This window comes from Ranitomeya variabilis, chromosome 1 (assembly GCF_051348905.1).
Source record: "Ranitomeya variabilis isolate aRanVar5 chromosome 1, aRanVar5.hap1, whole genome shotgun sequence".
Taxonomy (NCBI): Eukaryota; Metazoa; Chordata; class Amphibia; order Anura; family Dendrobatidae; genus Ranitomeya; species Ranitomeya variabilis.
The window spans coordinates 1,010,505,176-1,010,528,791 of record NC_135232.1 but is presented as its reverse complement, the minus strand read 5'-3'; the positions used below and the strand labels follow the sequence as shown (position 1 = coordinate 1,010,528,791).

General features: G+C 41.3%; 1 protein-coding gene across 2 annotated transcripts in view; it reads left to right on the top strand.

Annotated features, from left to right (window-relative positions):
- Positions 1-17,912, top strand: part of ASB5 (ankyrin repeat and SOCS box containing 5) — a 123,558-nt gene extending 105,646 nt beyond the window's left edge. For both annotated transcript variants that reach the window (XM_077271228.1, XM_077271319.1), the window contains exons 2-7: positions 5,495-5,574; positions 9,116-9,223; positions 9,834-9,984; positions 10,770-10,904; positions 10,982-11,173; positions 17,212-17,912. In XM_077271228.1, coding sequence (XP_077127343.1) covers positions 5,495-5,574; positions 9,116-9,223; positions 9,834-9,984; positions 10,770-10,904; positions 10,982-11,173; positions 17,212-17,357 — 812 coding nt within the window. In that variant the 3' untranslated portion in view covers positions 17,358-17,912. The remainder of the gene's footprint in view (positions 1-5,494; positions 5,575-9,115; positions 9,224-9,833; positions 9,985-10,769; positions 10,905-10,981; positions 11,174-17,211) is intronic.
- Positions 17,913-23,616: the final 5,704 nt, after the last annotated feature.

Below are 23,616 nucleotides of genomic sequence, written 5' to 3'. Positions count from 1 at the left end.
TAAGAAAAAAAAAAAAAGAGCCAAAAAACAACGCTTTATTATCATACCGCCGAACAAAAAGTGAAATAACACGCAATCAAAAAGATGGATGTAAATAAGCATGGTACCGCTGAAAACGTCATCTTGTCCCGCAAAAAACGAGCCACCATATAGCATAACCAAAAAAATAAAAAAGTTATAGTCCTCAGAATAAAGCGATGCCAAAATAATTATTTTTTCTATAAAATAGCTTTTATCGTATAAAAGCGCCAAAACATAAAAAAATTATATAAATGAGATATCGCTGTAATCGTACTGACCCGACGAATAAAACTGCTTTATCAATTTTACCAAACGTGGAATGGTATAAACGCCTCCCCCAAAAGAAATTCATGAATAGCTGGTTTTTGGTCATTCTGCCTCACAAAAATCGGAATAAAAAGTGATCAAAAACTGACACATGTCCAAAAATGTTACCAATAAAAACGTCAACTCGTCCCGCAAAAAACAAGACCTCACATGACTCTGTGGACCAAAATACGGAAAAATTATAGGTCTCAAAATGTGGAGACGCAAAAACTTTTTTGCTATAAAAAGCGTCTTTTAGTGTGTGACAGCTGCCAATCATAAAAATCCGATATAAAAAACGCTATAAAAGTAAATCAAACCCCCCTTCATCACCCCCTTAGTTAGGGAAAAATAATAAAATTAAAAAAATGTATTTATTTCCATTTTCCTTTTAGGGCTAGGGTTAGGGCTAGGGTTAGGGCTAGGGTTAGGGCTAGGGTTGGGGCTAGGGTTGGAGCTAAAGTTAGGGTTGGGGCTAAAGTTAGGGATAGGGTTGGGGCTAAAGTTAGGGTTGGGGATAAAGTTAGGGTTAGGGTTGGGGCTAAAGTTAGGGTTAGGGTTTGGATTACATTTACGGTTGGGATTAGGGTTGGGATTAGAATTAGGGGTGTGTCAGGGTTAGGGGTGTGGTTAGGGTTACAGTTGGGATTAGGGTTAGGCGTGTGTTTGAATTAGTTTCAGGTAGAATTGGGGAGTTTCCACTGTTCAGGCACATCAGGGGCTCTCCAAACGCGACATGGCGCCCGATCTCAATTCCAGACAATTCTGCGTTGAAAAAGTAAAACAGTGCTCCTTCCCTTCCGAGCTCTCCCGTGCGCCCAAACAGGGGTTTACCCAAACATATGGGGCATCAGCGTACTCGGGACAAATTGGACAACAACTTTTGGGGTCCAAGTTCTCTTGTTATCTCTGGGAAAATAAAAATTTGGGGGGCTAAAAATCATTTTTGTGGGAAAAAAAGGATTTTTTATTTTCACGGCACTGCGTTGTAAACTGTAGTGAAACACTTGGGGGTTCAAAGCTCTCACAACACATCTAGATAAGTTCCTTGGGAGGTCTAGTTTCCAATATGGGGTCACTTGTGGGGGGTTTCTACTGTTTGGGTACATCAGGGGCTCTGCAAATGCAACATGACGCCTGCAGACCACTCCATCTAAGTCTGCATTCCAAATGGCGCTCCTTCCCTTCCGAGCTCTGCCATGCGCCCAAACAGTGGTTCCCCCCCACATATGGGGTATCAGCGTACTCAGGACAAATTGTACAACAACTTTTGGGGTCCAATTTATCCTGTTACCCTTGTGAAAATTCAAAACTGGGGGCTAAAAAATCATTTTTCAGAAAAAAAAAAGAATTTTTATTTTCACGGCTCTGCGTTATAAACTGTAGTGAAACACTTGGGGTTCAAACTCTCAAAACACATCAAGATAAGTTCCTTAGGGGGTCTACTTTCCAAAATGGTGTCACTTGTGGGGGGGTTTAATGTTTAGGCACATCAGGGGCTCTCCAAACGCAACATGGCGTCCCATCTCAATTCCAGTCAATTTTGCATTGAAAAGTCAAATGGCGCTCCTTCCCTTCCGAGCTCTGCCATGCACCCAAACAATGGTTTACCCCCACATATGGGGTATCGTTGTACTCAGGACAAATTGCACAACAACTTTAGTGGTCTAATTTCTTCTCTTACCCTTGGGAAAATAAAAAATTGGGGGCGAAAAAATCATTTTTGTGAAAAAATATGATTTTTTATTTTTACGGCTCTGCATTATAAACTTCTGTGAAGCACTTGGTGGATCAAAGTGCTCTCCACACATCTAGATAAGTTCCTTAAGGGGTCTACTTTCCAAAATGGTGTCACTTGTGGGGGGTTTCAATGTTTAGGCACATCAGGGGCTCTCCAAACGCAACATGGCATCCCATCTCAATTCCTGTCAATTTTGCATTGAAAAGTCAAATGGCGCTCCTTCGCTTCAGAGCTCTGTCATGTGCCCAAACAGTGGTTTACCCCCACATATGGGGTATCGGCGTACTCAGGACAAATTGTACAACATCTTTTGGGGTCCATTTTCTCCTGTTACCCTTGGTAAAATAAAACAAATTGGAGCTGAAGTAAATTTTTTGTGAAAAATAGTTAAATGTTCATTTTTATTTAAACATTCCAAAAATTCCTGTGAAACACCTGAAGGGTTAATAAACTTCTTGAATGTGGTTTTGAGCACCTTGAGGGGTGCAGTTTTTAGAATGGTGTCACACTTGGGTATTTTCTATCATATAGACCCCTCAAAATGACTTCAAATGAGATGTGGTCCCTAAAAAAAAATGGTGTTGTAAAAATGAGAAATTACTGGTCAACTTTTAACCCTTCTAACTCCCTAACAAAAAAAAAATGTTGGTTCCAAAATTGTGCTGATGTAAAGTAGACATGTGGGAAATGTTACTTATTAAGTATTTTGCGTGACGTATCTCTGTGATTTAAGGGCATAAAAATTCAAAGTTTGAAAATTGTGAAATTTTCAAAATTTTTGCCAAATTTCCGTTTTTTTCACAAATAAACACAAGTTATATCGAATAAATTTTACCACTAACATGAAGTACAATATCTCACGAGAAAACAATGTCAGAATCGCCAAGATCCGTTGAAGCGTTCCAGAGTTATAACCTCATAAAGGGACAGTGGTCAGAATTGTAAAAATTGGCCCGGTCATTAACGTGCAAACAACCCTTGGGGCTTAAGGGGTTAAGTATGTTTGAGATCATTGTCCTGCTGGAAGAACCATGACCTAAGATGCAATCCCAGCTTTACAACCCTGGACAGTACATTGCGACCCAAAATCCTTTGGGAATCTTCACATATCATTATGCCTTGCACACAGTCAAGGCACCCAGGGCCAGAGACAACAGAACTACCGCATTATATTTTTGAACGTCCACCATATGTCACTGTAGCTACTGTGTTCTTTTTCTTGTAGGCCTCATTCCATTTACAGTAAACAGTAGAATATTCTGCTTTACCAAAAAACTTTATCTTTGTCTCATCTGTCCACAAAAGGCCTGCTGGCCCTCTAAAAATAGTGGGGGCCACCTGCTGTCCCCCCAGCTCGGATGAATAAATTATATTGCAGTAGAGCAAAACGGCCATGCAAAACATAGCCGTCTGCTGGCCCTCCAAAAATGCTTAGTGAGGGCTGGCTGCTCGCCCTTTAAATTAGAGTGAGGGCTGCCTGATGGCCCTCTACAAATAGTGGTGGCCGGCTAATGGCCCTGAAAAAAAATGTGACTTTCAGAGTCCCTCCTTCATAAATTAAACAGGATGTGTCTAGTCATGTCTTAAAGAGAAAGTAATAAAACGAGGTGCACTGCCACAATAAAAATATTTCAATTAATAATATCTAGTATCATACGGGGTTGCAAGAGAGTGATAGGACAACTATGTAGAATGAACAGAGAAACAAGTATCACTCCAATTATGCACACCACGTAAACGCAACACCAGCGCCGGCACCAGGCAGGAAAAAAGAGCGCAGGCGCCGGCTATTTTCAAAACAACACTGAGGAGGCGGCATCTGGCGCCAAGAAGATTTGAGTGACGGCTGTGTGGCGTCTGAAGCAGGGGGGAAACGCCGGCCTCCTTGACTGAATACAAGGTATTTCTGACAAATTAAAAAAAGGATTATTTCTCTAGTTACAGCACCCAGAACTAAAAAACTAAAAGAGCCACCTTGTCAGAATGCAGCATTACTGCTGCACAAGGTGGCTCTTTTAGTTTGAAACGACTGGGGGGGGGGTGACAGGTTCCCTTTAATGTACACTCTGCACCCCATCTTGACTGAAAAAAAAACAGAAATGTAGACATTTTTGCAAATTTATTAAAAAAGAAAAACTGAAATATCATACGGTCATAAGTATTCAAACCCTTTGCTCAGTATTGAGTAGAAGCACCCTTTTGAGCTAGTACAGCCATGAGTCTTCTTGGGAATGATGCAACAAGTTTTTCACACCTGGATTTGGGGATCCTCTGCCATTCTTCCTTGCAGATTCTCTGCAGTTCTGTCATGTCGGAAGGTGAACTTTGGTGGACAGCCATTTTCAGGTCTCTCCAGAGATGCTCAGTTGGGTTTAGGTCAGGGCTCTGGCTGGGCCAGTCAAGAATGGTCACAGAGTTGTTCTGAAGCCACTCCTTTGTTATTTTAGCTGTATGCTTAGGGTCATTGTCTTGTTGGAAGGTGAACCTTCGGCCAAGTTTGAGGTCCTGAGCACTCTGTACTTGGCCGCATTCATGTTTCCTTCAATGGCAACCAGTTGTCCTGTCCCTGAAGCTGAATAACACTCCCATACCATGATGCTGCCACCACCATTTTTTACTGTTGGGATTGTATTGGACAGGTGATGAGCAGTGCCTGGTTTTCTCCACACACACCGATTAGAGTTATTACCAAAAAGGTCTATCTTCTTCTCACCAGATGAGAGAATCTTATTTCTCATAGTCTGGGAGTCCTTCATGTATTTTTTTGCAAACTCTATGTGGTATTTCATATGTCTTGCACTGAGGAGAGGTTTCTGTTGGGCCACTCTGCCATAAAGGCCTGACTGGTGGAGGGATGCAGTGGTAGTTGACTTTGTGGAACTTTCTTCCACCTCCCTACTGCATCTCTGGAGCTCAGCAACAGGGATCTTGGGGTTCTTCTTTACCTCTCTCACCAAGGCTCTTCTCCCATGATTGCTCAGTTTGGCAGGACGGCCAGGTCTAGGAAGACATCTGGTGGTCCCAAACTTCTTCCATTTAAGGATTATGGAGGCCACTGTGCTCTTAGGAACCTTGAGTACTGCAGAAATTCTTTTGTAACCTTGCCAAGATCTGTGCCTTGCCACAATTCTGTCTCTGAGCTCCTTGGCCAGTTCCTTTGACCTCATGATTCTCATTTGGTCTGACATGCACTGTGAGCTGTGAGGTCTTGTATAGACAGGTGCGCACTTCAGCTTTATCAGTGGATACAGGTATCCCTGAGTATTTTTGTCATGATGCATCTTGTAAGAGATTAGTATTTGTCTTCCATATTTTCCTTTTGTCATTCTATTGAATTAGCGATGCATTTAGCTACAGATCATAATACATTTTGTGTTGATTTATTAAATAGTGGCACTTTATTTCATATTATGATGTTCTTTGTAGGATCATGGGCAGATCGATCACCACTACATGAAGCGGCGAGCCAGGGAAGGCTGCTTGCATTGAAAACCTTGCTTTCTCAAGTAGGTAAACATTTTTATCCTAATGGCTGCGAGACATTTGTAGATGTCTCACTATCAGCACATGACATTTGTTCCAATATTGTTATAATTTATGCATTTTGTTTCATCTGTTAACTTGTAAGATGCCACGATAATTTTATCATTCATTAAAAGTAGCAAGGATGTATTAAGCAGATGGTGTATCTTCCAGTGAGATCAAACCTGAAAAAATTGTATCACAGGGTACTATACTGAGTTTTAGATTGAGGTCATAATCACATGTGGATGCAGCATACACACACAGAAGTACACAGACCTACATATTCGTATTTAGACATATAGACCTGGCACATACTTGGTCAGCATAGGGCCAATGTTCGAGAAATATGTGTAGTTACTTCTCTTATATAGCAACATAAGAACAAAAACACACAAAATTGTATATATATAGATATATTCATTAAAATCATATGTTCTGTCTGGACACCTGCTACACCACTTAGATATGGGACACGCTACACATGAACCATTTACACGTGATGCATTCATTTTCATGTGCCACTTGTATGCAAGACCAATATGGAGGTTTTGCCACTTACATACCTGACTCATGCACTTCTCCTACATTGCACAGGTACCAGTGCCAGGGCCGGACTGGCCAGCTGGCAATTCTGGCAAATGCCAGATGGGCTGTTACTGTTGGTGGACTGCTCGGTCTCCTTAGAGAAGTCCATCCAATGATTTAATATTTAGATCTTTGTGCTGCTGCTGTTCAGGGATCAACTACATCACTGTGCGTTGCCTCTACCCACTCTCCCATGTGATGTCCTCTTCCTTAAGCGCTAGATTTGGTGCATCTTATGGGTGTGCCATTTCTGGGGTGGCCGAGGGATGTTGTTATTAGTCTGGGAGGGGGCTAATATTCATGGCCCCTTCCTAGCCTATTAATATCAGCATGTAGCTGTCTGCCTAGCCTTTGCTGGTTTTTCATTATAGAGGGACCCCATGTCATTTTGTTTTAATGGGGTACCCCATTTTAATAACCAGTAAAGGCTATGTAGACAGCTGTGAGCAGATATTAATAGCCCGGGAAGCTCCATGTTTATTACCCCCTTCCCAGGCTATAAATATTATCCCCTAGCTGTCGGCTTTACTTCAGCTGGTCATCTTATTCTGAGAAGTCGAGTTGTGAATTTACTGTACTCGGCTGATGAAATGTCAAGTTTCCTATGAGGTGGGCGCGAAAAATCTCACGGCACACGCATGGTCCATGGGCCGTGCAATTTCTTTCTTTCACCCATTGATTTCCCCTGGGAGATCTCAATCAATATATGCAGCCACTCACAGTATACTGTGATTTTTTTTTTCAGCACAATCTGAGCTGAGAAAAAAAGTTGCAGATGAGCACTGAATCACTGAATGACATTAGTCAAAGTGCAATCAGATTTTCTATTGTGCAAAAGTGTGGGGGGGAATTCATCCTATGTTTTAGATAAGGGTGTATCTAGTTAACAGTCTTTTCTTGCGTCACTCACATAAGAGGCATATGATATATTGATGTATACGTCTCTAGTGCCCACTTAGTCCCCTTGTGGAGGATTCATACTGAGCGGCACTTTTTGATTTACAAATAGCCCTGTGACACTTTATTTGGTCATGTACCACTGATTTTTTTTGATTAAACCCTTCACGCCACAGCCATAACTTTTTTATTTTTCCGTCAATATGTCCATTTTAGGGCTTGTTTTTTGCAGGACGAGTTGTACTTATGAACAACACCATTGGTTTTACAATGTCGTATATGCCAAAACGAGAAAAAAATTCCAAGTGTGGTGAAATTGCAAAAAAAGTGCAATTCCACAACTTTTTTTAAAATTCTGTTTTACAATCTTCACCAAACTAAAACTGTCCTGCTATTATGATTCTCCAGGTCATTAGAAGTTCGTAGATACCAAGCATGCATAGTTTTTTTTTTTTATTTAAATGGTGGAAAAAAAATCAAGTTTGTTTAAAAAAAAAAAAAACTGCTCTATTTTCCGAGACCCGTAGCGTCTCCATTTTTCGTGATCTGGGTGAGGGCTTATTTTTTGTGTGCCGAGCTGACATTTTTAATGATACCATTTTGGTGTGGATATGATCTCTTGATCGTCCATTATTGCATTTTATTGCAATGTTGTGGCAACCAAAAAAACTTAATTCTGGCGTTTTGATTTTTTGCGATCACATTAAATGCTGCTGTCAGCGTTTGACAGTGGGATTTAATGGGTTAACAGCTGCGGGTGGATGTTCAAGACAGCTGACATGTGCCAGGAAAGATGTGGGCTCAGCGCCAGAGCCCACATCAAAGGGAGGGATACAACATGTGCCGTTCTAGTACGGCGCATGTTGTAAAGGGGTTAATAATGGCCATGATTGGTATTAGCACCAATCGCGCCCATTTAGTTACAGCCATCTGTCAGTCAGTGGCAGAGACACGGTTACACTCAGCGCTCACTATGCACAGAACAGTGACTGAAACTGTGCCAGCACCACCCCTATGACTGAAAGAGCAGGGCGGCTGGGGGGGGGGGAATAAAGGTCCCTTTTCAAAGTAAGTCTATGAGAGCCTCGTTCTGGCTCTCATAGACTCACAATGAAAGCTTATGACGGTTACTTCTCACTTGCGGTCAGTCAAAAGTTGAGGTCACAAAATGGCATCTTGGGACTGTAGCGGCGCTGATTAACAGTGGAGACAGCAAACAGTAAATATAATACTATGGTATGGGACCTTAGATTGGTAGCACCACTCCAAAAAAATGCTGGAGCTGTGCTTTAACTGCACAACAAGTGGGCCTGTGTGCTCTCAAATACCAGGGCTGAAGTTCTTTCCCAGTCCGCACTTGGATGCCACCTACATAAGCCACAAGAACTATGCCACACTCCACTCAAACCCTGGATACATGTCACACTGACTACCCCAATAGATGCTGATAAAATGACAGGTAGCCATGCCCAGGTTTTAAGAAAACTGTAGAATTGTAAGTTATATCTGCCTACTCCATATACCAGATTTTACATAAGGCATGATCGGCCAGTGCAGCCATATTGGGTGAACCTTCTGAATTGCTATCTCAAAAATGTTAGTAGTTTTGTCAGTATGTTCTATCAGTAGAGTATGGAATTAAACAACTTAGTACCAAGGTAACTTTGGATTTAACCTCTTCACTGCCATTAACCAATTAGAATTGTTACTACTAAACACCTCAGAATATATCATAAATGTACTGGCATGCTGGGCAGTTTTTACAACTCACTCATGGCATTCTTTGCCGCAGCTGATTGATCTTTCCATCGCTTCAGTAAAAAAAACCATAACACACAAGACACAGATTTGATTTTACACTAGACCCCACAGTCTTTACACTAGTCCCTCACTTTCCTTGCCGATAATAGCTTGATTTGCGCTGATGTTTTTTTTACATTGGGATGTGATTGTGTGTCAAATACTGTAGCTGAATATTCTGAATATTCTGTGTGCTCTCTGTAGGTTCTTTGACTAAAATATCCAATTTCTTACAATTAGGGTTACAATGTGAACACCTTAACTATTGATCATGTGACTCCACTACATGAAGCTTGCTTGGGAGATCATGTTGGATGTGCTCGGACACTTCTGGAGGCTGGAGCAAATGTAAGCGTTACTATACTATAGATAGGGAAATCCAGCTCACGGCTGTCACGTTACTCGGAGACCCAGAGCACGGGTCAACGTCTCAGCCGGGACGTGTCTATGTTGGTAAAGGATCCAGCTCCATGGACGTGCAATCTTCTTTATTAAGTAAGCAAATACAAAGTGAATGACCTGGCTAAAAACATCTGTGTTTCAGGTGCCCATAGCACTCTTAAACATGATGTTGAACTTCAGTTACCGACGCACCTTTATAGGTCTCTGCACTGGTAACTCAAGTTCAACATCATGATTAAGGGAGCTATGAGCACCATAAACACGGAGATGTTTTTAACCAGGTCATCCACTTTGTATTTACTTACTTAATAAAGAAGATTGAATGTCCATGGAGCTGGATCTCTAGTTACTATACCAATAGAGAGCAGATCTATGCTGAATGCATCGAGTGTAGATAGCACTGTATGTTGGTGACAGCTCACTGCTGGCTGTCTCTACACATCCGACATTACACTACACACATAGTATCAGGCAATTGGAAAAAAAGGAATTTGGCTTAAGAGGTCACTGCAAATATTCAACTTGTCTATCCAAGAAATGTTGTGATCTATTTTAGGTGAATGCTACAACTATTGATGGAGTGACTCCTTTATTTAATGCATGTTCAAGAGGCAGCGCTAATTGTGTAGAACTTCTTTTGGAGTATGGTGCAAAGGCGCAGCTAGAGACATGTCTCCCTTCCCCTGCTCATGAGGCATCAAGTAAAGGTAATTATTAAATATATTGATTTTTGAGTAAATTGTTGTATTTAAAAAAAAAAAGGTTCTTGAACTTTTTACATACAGTAAGTCTCTGTCATTTCAAGCTACAGTAGTTTACTAATAAAACAATCTTACAGATATAGTTAGATAGATGATAGATATAATCGAGATATATAAATCCGTGCTTTGCGTGTGTAGCTAACTGTACATGTATTTAGTTAATAATTAAATAAAAGAATAATATGGCGTGGGGGGTCCCTCTAATTTTTCTTAAGCAGCTGAGGGAAAGCTGACAACTTGGGGCTGATGTTTATAGTCTGGGAAGGGGTAATAAATATGGAGCTTCTCAGGCTATTAATATCAGTTCACAGCTGTCTACTTAGTCTTTACTAGTTATAAGAAGGAGTGACCCCCCCAAAAAATGACATGGGGTCCCACCTGTAATAATAACTAGCAAAGGCTAGGCAGATGGCTGCGGGCTGATATTAATAGCCTAAGAAGGGGACATGGATATTGGCCCCTTCCCAGACAAAGATCAGCCCTCGCCACCCCAGAAATGGTGTATCCATTAGATCCACCAATTCTGCAGCTTATCCTAAGCTCCTGCCAAGTGGGGTAATAGTATTACATATATATTTATTTATGTATACACACACACACATTTTCCAATATACATTATACTTTATCTACAACTGAGGAGTCTCTGGTTCAGATGGTACAAAGACATTTTTGGGGATTTTCGAAGTTTAGGGATATATTATCTGCTTTTCTGAATGTGAATTCGTTTGCAGGTCACAGTGACTGTCTAGAAGTATTGATTTCCTGGGGTATAGATGTGGACCAAGACATTCCTCATTTAGGCTCGCCTCTTTACGTAGCTTGTAAAGGACAGCATTTAGCTTGTGTAAGAAAACTTTTATATGCAGGTCAGTACTGGGCGAAAGTATTGATTTTTTTATGTGTAATGATGGAAATATATAGTAAAGTTGATCTGATCCCCTAGGTGCTAATGTACAGCATGGCAGGCATTTGGACACCCCATTACATGCGGCAGCTCAGCAGTCTAATACAGATATTGTAAGTTTACTGCTCGATTTTGGAGCTGATATCAGTGCAAAAAACACAGATTGCAAGCGCCCAGTAGATGTAGCTGCTGCAAGAAGTCCGGTGGAAAGGCACCTTCTTCAATACGAGGGTAAGCATGTGGATCACTGCTGCTAGTTTTACTGTGGCCTGTTTTCCTTGTAACTTATACACACCTGAAGAATAGATGTTACAGTTTTCAGATGTTTTACCTGGTTTATGTTAGCCTTTGTACAAACCATAGCAGGCTTTATGCACTGGCTGCAAAATGGCACATTTCTTGGGACATTTCTGCTGCTGTTACCCATTATGGGCAGAAATTCTGTCTGAAAAATCTGGAAATAAAATATATATATATACGCTCTGTGCAGACTTATTAGGCAATTTGTAGTTTTGATCATTCATTTTATTATTGAACATCTACAGTTCTGTCAGTCAATCCAAATGGTTAATAAACCTGAATTTTTAAGTATTTAAGAAAGCAAAAGTGAGGTTTTGTCTTTCTTGGGTATGCAAAATTATTGGGCAACCATTCATGTGCAGAATTATTATGCAATTAAATCAAGCACGTAAATTTTCCCATATGAGTTGTTTATTTTCATCTGTGATAATAATAACAAAATAACTCAAAATGTACAAAATACTTTTCTGACATTTCAAAAAAATATATAAGTGACCAATATATCCACTATTCTTTTCAATAAAAGTCATAAGCCGTGCATCCTGGAGTCTGTCAGTTTCTTGATCTGTTGACGACCAACTTTTTTGGAAGCACCAACCACAGTCCCCAGACACTAGTCAGAGAGCTGACTGTTTCCCTTCACTGTAAATCTCCCATTTAACAAGAGCCCACAAGTTCTCAATAGGGTTTAGTGTAAGTGAGGACAGTGCCATGTCATTATTCTGTCATCTTCAAGGCCTTTACTGGCAGCCAGGCAGTGCAGTTCATCGATGTGATGGAGCTTTGTTCTACATGATAATCATGGTTTTCTTGAAAGATTCAGACTTTTTCCTGTGCCACGACTTGAAGAGAGTGTCTTCTAAAAACTGGCAGTAGGTTTGTGAGTTGATCTTGAGTCCATCTCCAACCCCCAAAAAGTCCAACTAGCTAATCTTTAATAATACCAACCCATAGCAGTACCACACCTTTACCTTGCTGGCATGTGAGTTGAACTCCAGATCTGTACTCATTACTAATCCAGCTATGGGCTCATCCATCTGGTCCGTCAAGAGTCAATCTATTCTCATTAGCCCATAAAACATTTGAAAAATCAGTCTTCAGATTTTTTTGACCCAGTCTTGATGTTTCAACTTCTGTATGTTGTTAAGTAGTAGTCAGGTTTCAGCCCTCCTCACATTGGCCATATTTGTTAGAAATGAACACCTTGTTTTGATTTTCTTGGCACTCCAGGGAGTTTGCAGTTCTGTAATATGACAGCACATAATGGCTTCCTGATCACTTAACGTTTGATTATTCTCAGATCTCTGGCAGTTAATGAGAGTCTTTTTTTTATCAACATGTTTCTTGCGACCCTGTTGTCTATTTGGAAGAAAAGTTTGGATGGTTCTGTGATCACGCCGCAAGCAGGTGTCTCTGAACAGTACTACAATGTACCACAACTCCAGAGTCTGCTAAATCTTTCTGAAGGTCTTTTGTAGTCAAGCAGGGGTTCTCGTTTGTCTCTCTAGCAATCCTAAGAGCAGTTCTCACTGAAATTTTGCTTGGTCTTCAGACCCTATCTTGACCTCCACCGTTCCTATTTACTGCCATTTCTTAATTACATTTCAAACTGAGGAAAGGGCAACTTGAAAATGCTTTGCTTTCTTCTTATAGTCTTCTCCTGCTTTGTGGGCCTCCACCATTTTAATTTTCAGAATGCTAGTCAGCTGCTTAGAAAAACACATAGCTGCTGTTTTTGGCATAAAGTTAGAGGAGGCTGGGTTTTTTATAAGCTGGAAAATTTGCATCACCTGTTTTTTCAAGATGATGATAATGAACAAGCCATAACCATAAAAGGCTAATTAAGGTCAAAACCTTGGTCAATGTTATCTGAGCACCAAATCTCAAAGGGTGACCAAACTTTTTCATTGACCCATTTTCCTTTTATAATTTTTAAAATGTAAAAAAACGACAATTCTTTTTTCTGTCTAAAATACAAAGGAAATGTCATCTTTAACTTTAGGCTTTTTAGAGATCATTTTATCTTCAACTTGCTTAACTGTTCACAATAACAGTAATTTTGACCAGGGGTCCACAAATTTTTATATGACTCTGTATATACAGGTGTTTCTCACAAAATTAGAATATCATCAAAAAGTTAATTTTATTCAGTTCTTCAATACAAAAAATGAAACACATGTATTGTATAGAGTCATTACAAACAGAGTGGTCTATTTCAAGTGTTTATTTCTGTTAATGTTGATGATTATGGCATGCAGCCAGTGAAAACCCAAAAGTCATTATCTCAGTAAATTAGAATACTTTATAACACCACCAGGAAAATGATTTCAAAATTTGAAATGTTGGCCTACTTAAATGTGTGTTCAGTAAATGCATTCAATACTTGGTTGGGGCTCCTTGTGCGTTAATTACTGCATCAATGCGACGTGGCATGTAGGCAATCAGCATGTGGCACTGCTGAGGTGTTATGGAAGCCCAGTTTGCTTTGATAGCAGCCTTCAGCTCATCTGCATTGTTGGGTCCGGTGTCTCTCATCTTCCTCTTGACAATACCTTATATATTCTCTATGGGGGTTAAGGTCAGGCAAGTTTGCTGGCCAATCAAACACAATGATACTGTTGTTTTTAAACCAGATATTCTCAAAAAAGCTTGTTGGCAGAGGGAAGCATGAAGTGCTCTAAGATTTCCTGGTATACGGCTGCGCTGACTTTGGTCTTGATAAAACACAGTGGATCTACATCAGCAGATGACATGGCTCCCCAAACCATCACTGATTGTGGAAACGTCATACTAGACCACAAGGATTGTGTGCCTCTCCACTCTTCCTCCAGACTCTGGGACCTTGATTTCCAAATGAAATGCAAAATTTATTTTCATCTGAAAACAACACCTTGGACCACTGAACAACAGTCTAGTTCTTTTTCTCCTTGGTCCAAGTAAAACGCTTCTGGTGCTGTCTATGGTCATGAGTGGCTTGACACAAGGAATGCAGCACTTGTAGCCCATGTCCTGGATACGTCTGTGTGTGCTGGCTCTTGCAATGACTCCAGCAGCAGTCCCCTCCTTGTGAATCTCCTCCAAATTTTTGAATGGCCTGTTCTTAACAATCCTTTCAAGGCCGCGGTTATCCTTGTTGCTTGTGCACCTTTTTCTACCACACTTTTTCCTTCCACTCAACTTTCCATTAATATGCTTGGATACAGGACTCTGTGAACAGCCAGCTTCTTTAGCAATGACCTTTTGTGGCTTACCCTCCTTGTGGAGTGTGTCAATGACTGCCTTCTGGACATCTGTCAAGTCAGCAGTCTTCCCAATGATTGTGGAGCCTACTGAAACAGACTAAGGGACCTTTTTAAATGCTTAGGAAGCCTTTGCAGGTGTTTTTTGTTAATTATTCTAATTTACTGAGATAATGACATTTGGGTTTTCATTGGCTGTAAGCCATAGTCATCAACATTAACAGAAATAAACACTTGATTAGATCACTCTGTTTGTAATGACTCTATATAATATATGAGTTTCACTTCTTGTATTGAGGAACTGAAATAAATTAACTTTTTGATGATATTCTAATTTTGTGAGAAGCACTCTTATATAGCAGGATGGGGCCCAAGATAAGGGACAAATTTGCCAGGATGAAGCCCAGGGTGAGGGACATACAGTATATAATGGGATGGAGGAGATTATAGATATATATACAGTATATATATATATAGTAAGATTGTGTAGCATCGTAAGCAGTGAAGAGGCTGTGGCCCACAAAGTTTCACCACAGAAGTCTCTTTAATGTGTTTCCTCACAGCATTAAAGTCCAATTCACACAAATGCATAGAACTGTATATATATGCATATTATCAGTGTTCAGTTCACACCAGTTCATAGCAATACATATTATATGGCTTTAGATTTGCAGTCCCTAAACAGGCCAGACTTCCCTTGTCCAGTTTCCCTGGGCGACCGCACGCCATATTACAGTCTCCATACACACAGCCTCATATGTTGCAGACACTACACACGTCAGCCCCCTCTGACTAGTTCTCGTGGGTATCCTGCATCGCTGTATCACAGTCTCTTTACTCACACAGCCGTACACAGCTCAGGATATCCTCCGGATAGCAGCCAGGCACCATATCCACCTGTTTGCAATCATTACACATGCTAGTCCCCTTCCGGGCACAGGACATCCACCTCTGGGCACAGGACTGTCCACATCCGTCTCTTTCGGGCACAGGACATCCACCTCCGGGCACAGGACTGCCAACATCCGACTCCTTCGGGTACAGGACATCCACCTCCAGGCACAGAACTGTCCACATCTGACTCCTTTGGGCACAGGACATTCACCTCCAGGCACAGGACTGTCCACATCCATCTCTTTCAAGTACAGGACATCCACCTCCAGGCACAGGACTGTCTACATCCGACACCTTCGGGCACAACACTGTCCACATCTGAGACCAGTACCATGGATGACTTGCATTGCTATATACGCTGTGGGTGCCAGGCTATTCAGCTGCCCTGGGTGCTGGTTCCGCTGGCCTGTGCCTCCATGCACTCTGCCAGCGCTCTGCAGGCCTCTGCTCTGCATACCAGCACACACCAGACTGACACTGAGGTGCACCTCACACACCTGACACACCCATACCTCTTACTGCAGGGCTTTTAACACACGCAAACCTGTGGCCTTAAGCCACATGGAAAACACGGATCGGAAATCCGTGACTCCCATGCATAACTATGGACTTCATCTGTCTGCATGCACAACCTGGGGAGAACAAACAGCGCCCCCTACCTGTGACATGAGTCACTGCCTCATATGGCAATCACAGCTACACCTGCGACTGCCATGCACACCAATGGACTTCATCCGTCTGCATGCACAACCTGGGGAGAACAAAACAGTGCCCCCTAGCTGTAACAGGGATCACAGCCTCACAATATATATATCTCAAGATGGAGGGGAGCCAAGTCCATATCTTGCACCTGGGCGCATCAGACTCTAGTTATGCCACTGGTTAGGCCAAGTTAACATGTTATGTATTTAGTGCAAATTGTATATGCTGATATTCCACACGAAAAATACACAGCATTTTACAGAAAAGTGGATGAGTTTTAATTTAATCTCATTCACATGCTTCCTTTTTCTATTTTTGTTGCACTTTTTAATCTGCAGCATATAGGTTTTTGTGAGGAAATTCACCTTTTCAGTGCAGACTTTACCCACTCATTTCAATGGGGACCCTAAATCCGCAAGCTAATCCGCTGGCTGGACATTATATTCTTGCATTTTTGCTGCATTTCTGGAACAACAATATTGCGCCTAAAAATGCACTAAATATCCTCTGATTTTAGATGCAGATCCACAGCAGATTTCAGTTTAGAAATCGGAGTGTAAAATCTGCACCAAATACACAATGTGGACATCTAATGTGGTGTACTTAATTATTTGTACTAAATGTCCAATTGGGGGTCTGTATGTAGGGGAGACAGGGCAAAAGCTTAGAACAAGAATGAATTCTCACCGCCACACAATAAGAGAAAAAAGAATGGATCTACCAACGGATCTACCTGTGGCAAAACATTTTTGTATCCCAGATCACAGCACAATGGACATGAGATTACTTGTATTAAAGGGTAATTTAAGATCTCAGAGAGACAAAAAAGTCTGTGAGTATAAACTCATGAAAAACTTTGACACTCTCAGTGCAGGAATGAATGTGTGATATGTATTTATGTCTTTTTACATCAATTAAGGAATTTGCTCATCAGACCTTGTGGGGGCATCATAACATAGAACCAGACCTCAATCAGAAGACAATATAACATTCACACTCCTTATCTATGAACTGTTCCAATATTTAACAATGTTAGACAAATTGGATCTAGAAAGTAATTATTGTGAATGTACATTTAGTCTTTAATAAAATTCAAAGTTTCTTACTAAACTCTCCATTTCTACTTCCATTTAGCAAATCCATGTTCACTCTGTCAGCTCTGCAGACTCCGTATCCGGAAATGCATCGGACAGTCGAGATTACACCTTATTCCAAGCCTTCAGTTGCCAACTATCCTGAAAAACTTCTTACAGTATCGAGAAAGTATACGGAACTTTTAATAGTTGTTGCTTTGTCCAGTGTATTGTAAAAATGACGTCCATGTAACAAGACACTAAGTAAAGACTGTTCATTTACCTCTCACAAAAATAACACACTTGAAATTTTAAAGGGATATTTTTTTAGTTTAGCTGGAATGAATTCACTTTATTACTGACAATAATAAATGACATCACAGCCAAAACTTCACAACAAAACTTCTTTGTAAAATTTGAGGATTGACAATAGATTTTATAATGTAAAAAAAAATACCCCTGAAAAATTGAAGATTTCTCTATTCAGTCCAAATCTGTTACCTTACTCAATTAAACCAAACAATTGCCCAACTGAAAAAAACCTCCCATGATGGACTCTTTTGGGAGCTAAAGAGATGATGTCCTGTAATTTGGTCACCGGAACAAAATCTCATCAGTCTCTGCTGGAACCCTCCTGGGAATAGAATGGGTGAATATACATTCTTTCATTCTGTTTCTCCATCCTTTGCTTGTGAATTTTTCTTTTTATGATTGGACAAACCTTTAAAGGGAACTTGTCAGCAGGATTGTGCCCAGTAACATACAGTGTCAAATCAGTGCTGTTAAATACTGATTAAAATGATACCTTGGTTGATGAAATCCGTCTTGTGGTTGTTGTTTAATCTTTATTTTCAGTTTTTAGTTAAAGGTAACCTGTCACCGATGTATCCTGAAAGATGAGAAAAAGCGGTTAGATTATACTCACCCAGGGGGGGTCCCGGTCTGGTCCGATGGGTGTCACGGTCTGGTCCGGCGCCTCCTATCTTCATCAGATGACATCCTCTTCTTGTCTTCACGCTGTGGATCCGGCGCAGGCGTACTTTGTCTACCCTGTTGAGGGCAGAGCAAAGTACTGCAGTGCGCAGGGCCTCTCTGACCTTTCCCGGCGCCTGCACACTGCAGTATTTTGCTCTGCCCTCAACAGGGTAGACAAAGTACGCCTGCGCCGGAGCCGCAGTGTGAAGACAAGAAGCGGACATCATCGTAAGAAGATGTGAGGCCCCGGACCGGACCGCGACACCCATCGGACCGGGACCGCCCCTGGGTGAGTATAATATAACCTCTTTTTCTCATCTTTCAGGATACATCGGGGGCTTATCTACAGCATTACAGAATGCGGTAGATAAGCCCGTGATGCCGGTGGGCTTAGCTCACCTTCAATTGTGGGGGTGACAGGTTCCCTTTAATGATATACTCGTGCTCTGGGGCGGCCTGTGGGGGGTCTCCATGTGTTGCTCTGCTTAGGTATTCATAATGCAGACTGCTGACAGGTCACTGATACACAAATACAGCTGAAAAAGGGCAGCACCGCTTACCTGCCCAGATCTCTGAACAAATGCACAACAGGATGCAGCAAACCCATATAGCAAAGATGTTGCAAAACACTAAATAGCCACTCACAACCTACCAGTTCATGGAGGGGGTGACTGCTTAGTATACATTTGCACAATAGAGGCCTGTATAGGGCTCTGGTCACATGGAGGTAATGCATAGTGTCTGGCTCACAGCCTATTAGATCCCTCACTGACCTGCCCCCTAGTTTACATAATGAATATTATATATACATACTGAAGAAAAAAAAACACTTCCGTAGGCAGGTGCCTGCCGTGGTACCTGCGCTGCAGCATAACCGTATGTTTAATGTCCCAATAATAAATGTGGTTGATGTTGTTCAGATAGAATTTTTTTTTTTTTTTAAATGGCGCCCATTACGCCTGCGCAGTAGCAGCTATTGGTGTAGATAGGTGATCCGATAGCTGCTACTGCGAAGGCGCGGGCGGCACCATCTTGGAGGAGAGAATTTCTTTTTATTCTCCAGTAGGATGGCGCTTGCGCAGTAGCAGCTGTCAGATCACTTATATACACCAATAGCTGCTACTGCGCAGGCGTGATGGGCGCCATTTTAAAATTGTTTTTTTTCTATCTGAATAATATCAACCACATTGGGATATTAAACATGCGATTATGCTGCAGAAGGGGTTTTTTTCTTCAGTTTGTACAGATATTCATTATGTAAACTAGGGGGCAGGTCAGTGAGGGATCAGTGACCTGTCAGCAGTCTGCATTATGAATATATAATTAGAGCACCACATGAAGCCCCCACAAGCCGCCCGGGGGCACGGGGGATATCATTAACTGAAAACTGAAAATAAAGATTAAACAACAACCACAAGACGGATTTCATCAACCAAGGTATCATTGTAATCAGTATAACAGCGCCGACCTGACACTGTCTGTAGGTTACTGTGCACAATCCTGCTGACAGGTTCCCTTTAAATGCAGGCGAAAGCAGTAGTGCTCTATTACTGAGGACATGCAGGGGGTAAGCAGGGCAAGCAAGTAAAAGACTAGTGCGTTGCAACTTCAACAAATGGCCGAGGAGCATTATAAGGGTGACAGCTACTGGACAACCCCTATCACGCTGCAGTATTTGCATTGTCTGGGGTTCACAGAAACTGTATAGTACCGAGCACACTCGAAACTTGCATTTTGGCGACCAACGTGAAGTAAATAATAACCCAGACCCCCACCACCCCACTTCTGAGTTTCTCTTAAATAATCAAGAAAGAATATACATGTACATTCATTTTTTTTGTTCTTAAAGAACTGTCCAACAGTAAAATTATTATTTGTAGAGAAGAGTGGATCTCTTCATCCAACGCTGGTCCACGGTCCAGGTCAGTGTTCTCTGGCCACGGACAGGAGCTGCTCTAATTTCCTGACCTTCTGGGCCCATCTTATGATTTGTTGTGCTGGGACATCGTCTCCTGTATGCTACATGGTGTACAGACGACATCACACTAGGCTGCCGAATCAAACACCGCACCAAGGAACCCAGAAGGTCAGGAAATTCACGCAGCTCCTGTCCATGGCCAGAGACAACTGACCTGGACCATGGACCGGGGTTGTATGAAACAATCTGCTCATCTCTATTTTTAATCAATTCATGCTTTAAAAAAAAAAGCAGAGGTATACTCACCATCCAGCACCACCGAGGATCCAGTGCAGACTGCTCTGGAGGTCTACGGCGACTCTGTAAGTGGTGTCTGCCCCATTTGGAAATCACAGCACCTCTGCAGCCTGCAAGTTATCTGTGGCGTGCTGCAGTCAGGCGACTAGAAGGGTTCATCATCGGATGCTTTTCCAAGCCTTAAAAAAATAAAATTTACTGTCAGACAACCCCTTTAACATATGTGGATACACTGTATGGATACTGGATTTCCCTCTGTTTCACTTATACACTACTAGACACAAGACTGCACTTTTCCATTTTTACCTTATGGTTTACCAGTACAAACTGTGCAACCAACAATCGGTAAAGTGCGTGTGGTTAGCCATGTAGTTCTTCGCTGCCTGGCACAAACTGGTACATGCACAGGCACCCTCATTTCTCATTATATACACCTACGCACCTGATTCTGACTTCGCCAATTCTTCAATCTACAGTTGTGCTCAAAAGTTTACATATCCCAGCAGAATTTTTGCTTTCTTGGCCTTTTTTTCAGAGAATATGAATGATAACACCAAACCTTTTTCTCCACTCATGGTTAGTGGTTGGGTGAAGACATTTATTGTCAAACTGCTGTGGTTTCTTTTTTTAAATCAGAATGACAACCCAAAACTTCCAAGTAACGCTGATCAAAAGTTCACATACCCCATTTCTTAATACCGTGTACTGACTCCTCTAACATCGATGACAGCTTGAAGTCTTTTGTGGATGAGGTTCTTTATTTTCTCAGATGGTAAAGCTGCCCACTCTTCTTGGCAAAAAGCCTCCAGTTCCTGTAAATTCCTGGGTGGTCTGGCAAGAACTGTGCATTTCAGATCTCCCCAAAGTGGCTGAATGATATTGAGGTCAGGAGACTGAGATGGCCACTCCAGAACCTTCACTTTGTTCTGCTGTAGCCAATGACAGGTCAACTTGGCCTTGTATTTTGCATCGTTGTCATGTTTGAACATCCAAGTATGTCTCATGCGCAGCTTCCGGGATGATGAGTGCAAATTAGCCACCAGTATTGGCTGATATCGTGCTGCATTCATCTTCAACTTTGACCAAGTTTCCTGTGCCTTTGTAGCTCACACATCCCCAAAGCATCATCGATCCACCTCTATGCTTTACAGTAGGAATGGTGTTCCTTTCATCATAGGCCTTGTTGACCTTTCTCTAAATGTAACGTTTATGGTAGTGGCCAAAAAGTTCAATTTTTGTCTCATCACTCCAAATTAGCTTGTTCCAAAAGTTTTGAGGCTTGTCTCTCTGCTGTTTTGCATATTTTAGGAGAGATACTTTGTGACATTTGTGCAGTAATGGCTTTCTTCTGGTGACTGGACCAAGCAGCACATTTTTCTTCAAGTGCCTCCTTATTGTGCATCTGGAAACAGCCACATTGCTAGTTTTCAGAGAGTCCAATATTTCAGGTGATATTATTTGTGGGTTTTTCTTTGCATCCCAAACAATTTTCCTGGCAGTTGTGGATTACATTTTTGTTGGTCTACCTGACCATGGTTTTGTTTTTAGAGAACCTCTAATTTTCCATTTGTTAATCACAGTTTGAATGCTGCTGACTGGCATTATCAATTCCTTGGCTATCGTTTTGTATCCTTTTCCTGTTTTATACAGTTCAACTACCTTTTCCCGTAGATCCATTGACAATTCTTTTTCTTTCCCCATGACTCACAATCCAGAAATCAGTCAGTGGCTGGATGAAAAATGCAAGAGTCTGTCTGGATCCCAGAAACTCACTCAGCTGCACACACACTGATTACAAGCAAATAGGTCACAGGTGAGGATGTTACCTTTAGTAGCCATTCAAACCCATCTGTTTCAACTTCTGTTCATGTTCTCAGGCCAAAATCACCAGGGTATGTGAACTTTTGACAAGGGTCATTTGGATGTTTTAGGTTGTCAATATGATTTAAAAAGAGAAACCACAATAGTTTGACAATAAATGGCTTCACCCAACCACTAACCATGAGTGGAGAAAAAGTTTTGGTGTTATCATTCATATTCTCTGAATAAAGGCCAAGAAATCAAAAATTCTGCGGGGGTATGTAAACTTTTGAGCACAACTGTACCTTGAAGATGTGGATCTGTCATTTATATTTTCTTTCATTATTGCAGTCAATTTACTGTGTTTTGGAGAAATATACTCGTAGTCTATATGGTGTATGCTGTCTGTGCTCAGACATGGGCACCCATTCAGGGGTGTAAATAACAGTGTACCTAATGCATCACGTGTGGACCTTGTACTACGGCTATGGCCTATAAATGTATTATGTAAATCATAAAGGATACATTTCTGCCCAAAGATGTGGCATTTCACATCGTTTTTCAACTCCATCAATATATAAGACTTCATTAAAAAATTATAGCAATGTTACTGTGAGAATTTAATAAAGGTGGTATGTTTATTTTCCAGTGAAAAAAAAGGTCACAGATGTATCTAAAAATGGAAGTTTCCCTTTTTCTGTTGCTCTCAACACTTTTCTACATCACCATGAGGAGAGCCAGTGTACAACTGCGACCGGGCAGATTTAGATTTCCACTAATGCCAATTTCTGCCTGCAATGTGGATGATTTTCACTAATGGGAATCTGTCACCAGGTTTATGCTTTTGAATCCAAGAGCAGCATAAAAAAAAGGACAGAGATCCTGATTCCAACGATGTGTCACTTACTGGGCTTCTATCCGTAGTTTTGATAAAATCCCTGTTTTGTCTACTGCAGTTACGCTAGTCCTATAAATGACGAACTCTGTCCATCTGCACTCTTGAAGGACGAGATCTCTAACATCACCCAATCAGCTATTGTTAATTATGGAGCCTGTGTTTTCTGTCATCCTGTCTATAATGATAATGAGACTGCTGAAAAGTCTTCTGTACAGGACAAGAAGTACAACTCTAGGTCTAGTATAAGGTCTAATGGACTGTGAGAAAATTGCAAGATTTATGATTTTTCTTTAAATTGATAGCTGTATGGAATATCGATAAATGTACCGGTAGTTAGATTTTTTTTTAATAATGAAAACCGGATTAACACAATAGGTCATTTTCTGAGAACACATTTCCTTTAAAGAATAATTCCCATCTTACATATTTATAGCATATGAACCACTCTAAATGTCTGGTATATAAGGTCCCATGCCTGAGACCTCCGCCCATCTACAGGATATTTTTTGCCACCTTTTCCCATGTATACCGGCTGTGGGGAGGGGACCCCATTCTGGTGATGTGTGCGAGTCCCAGGT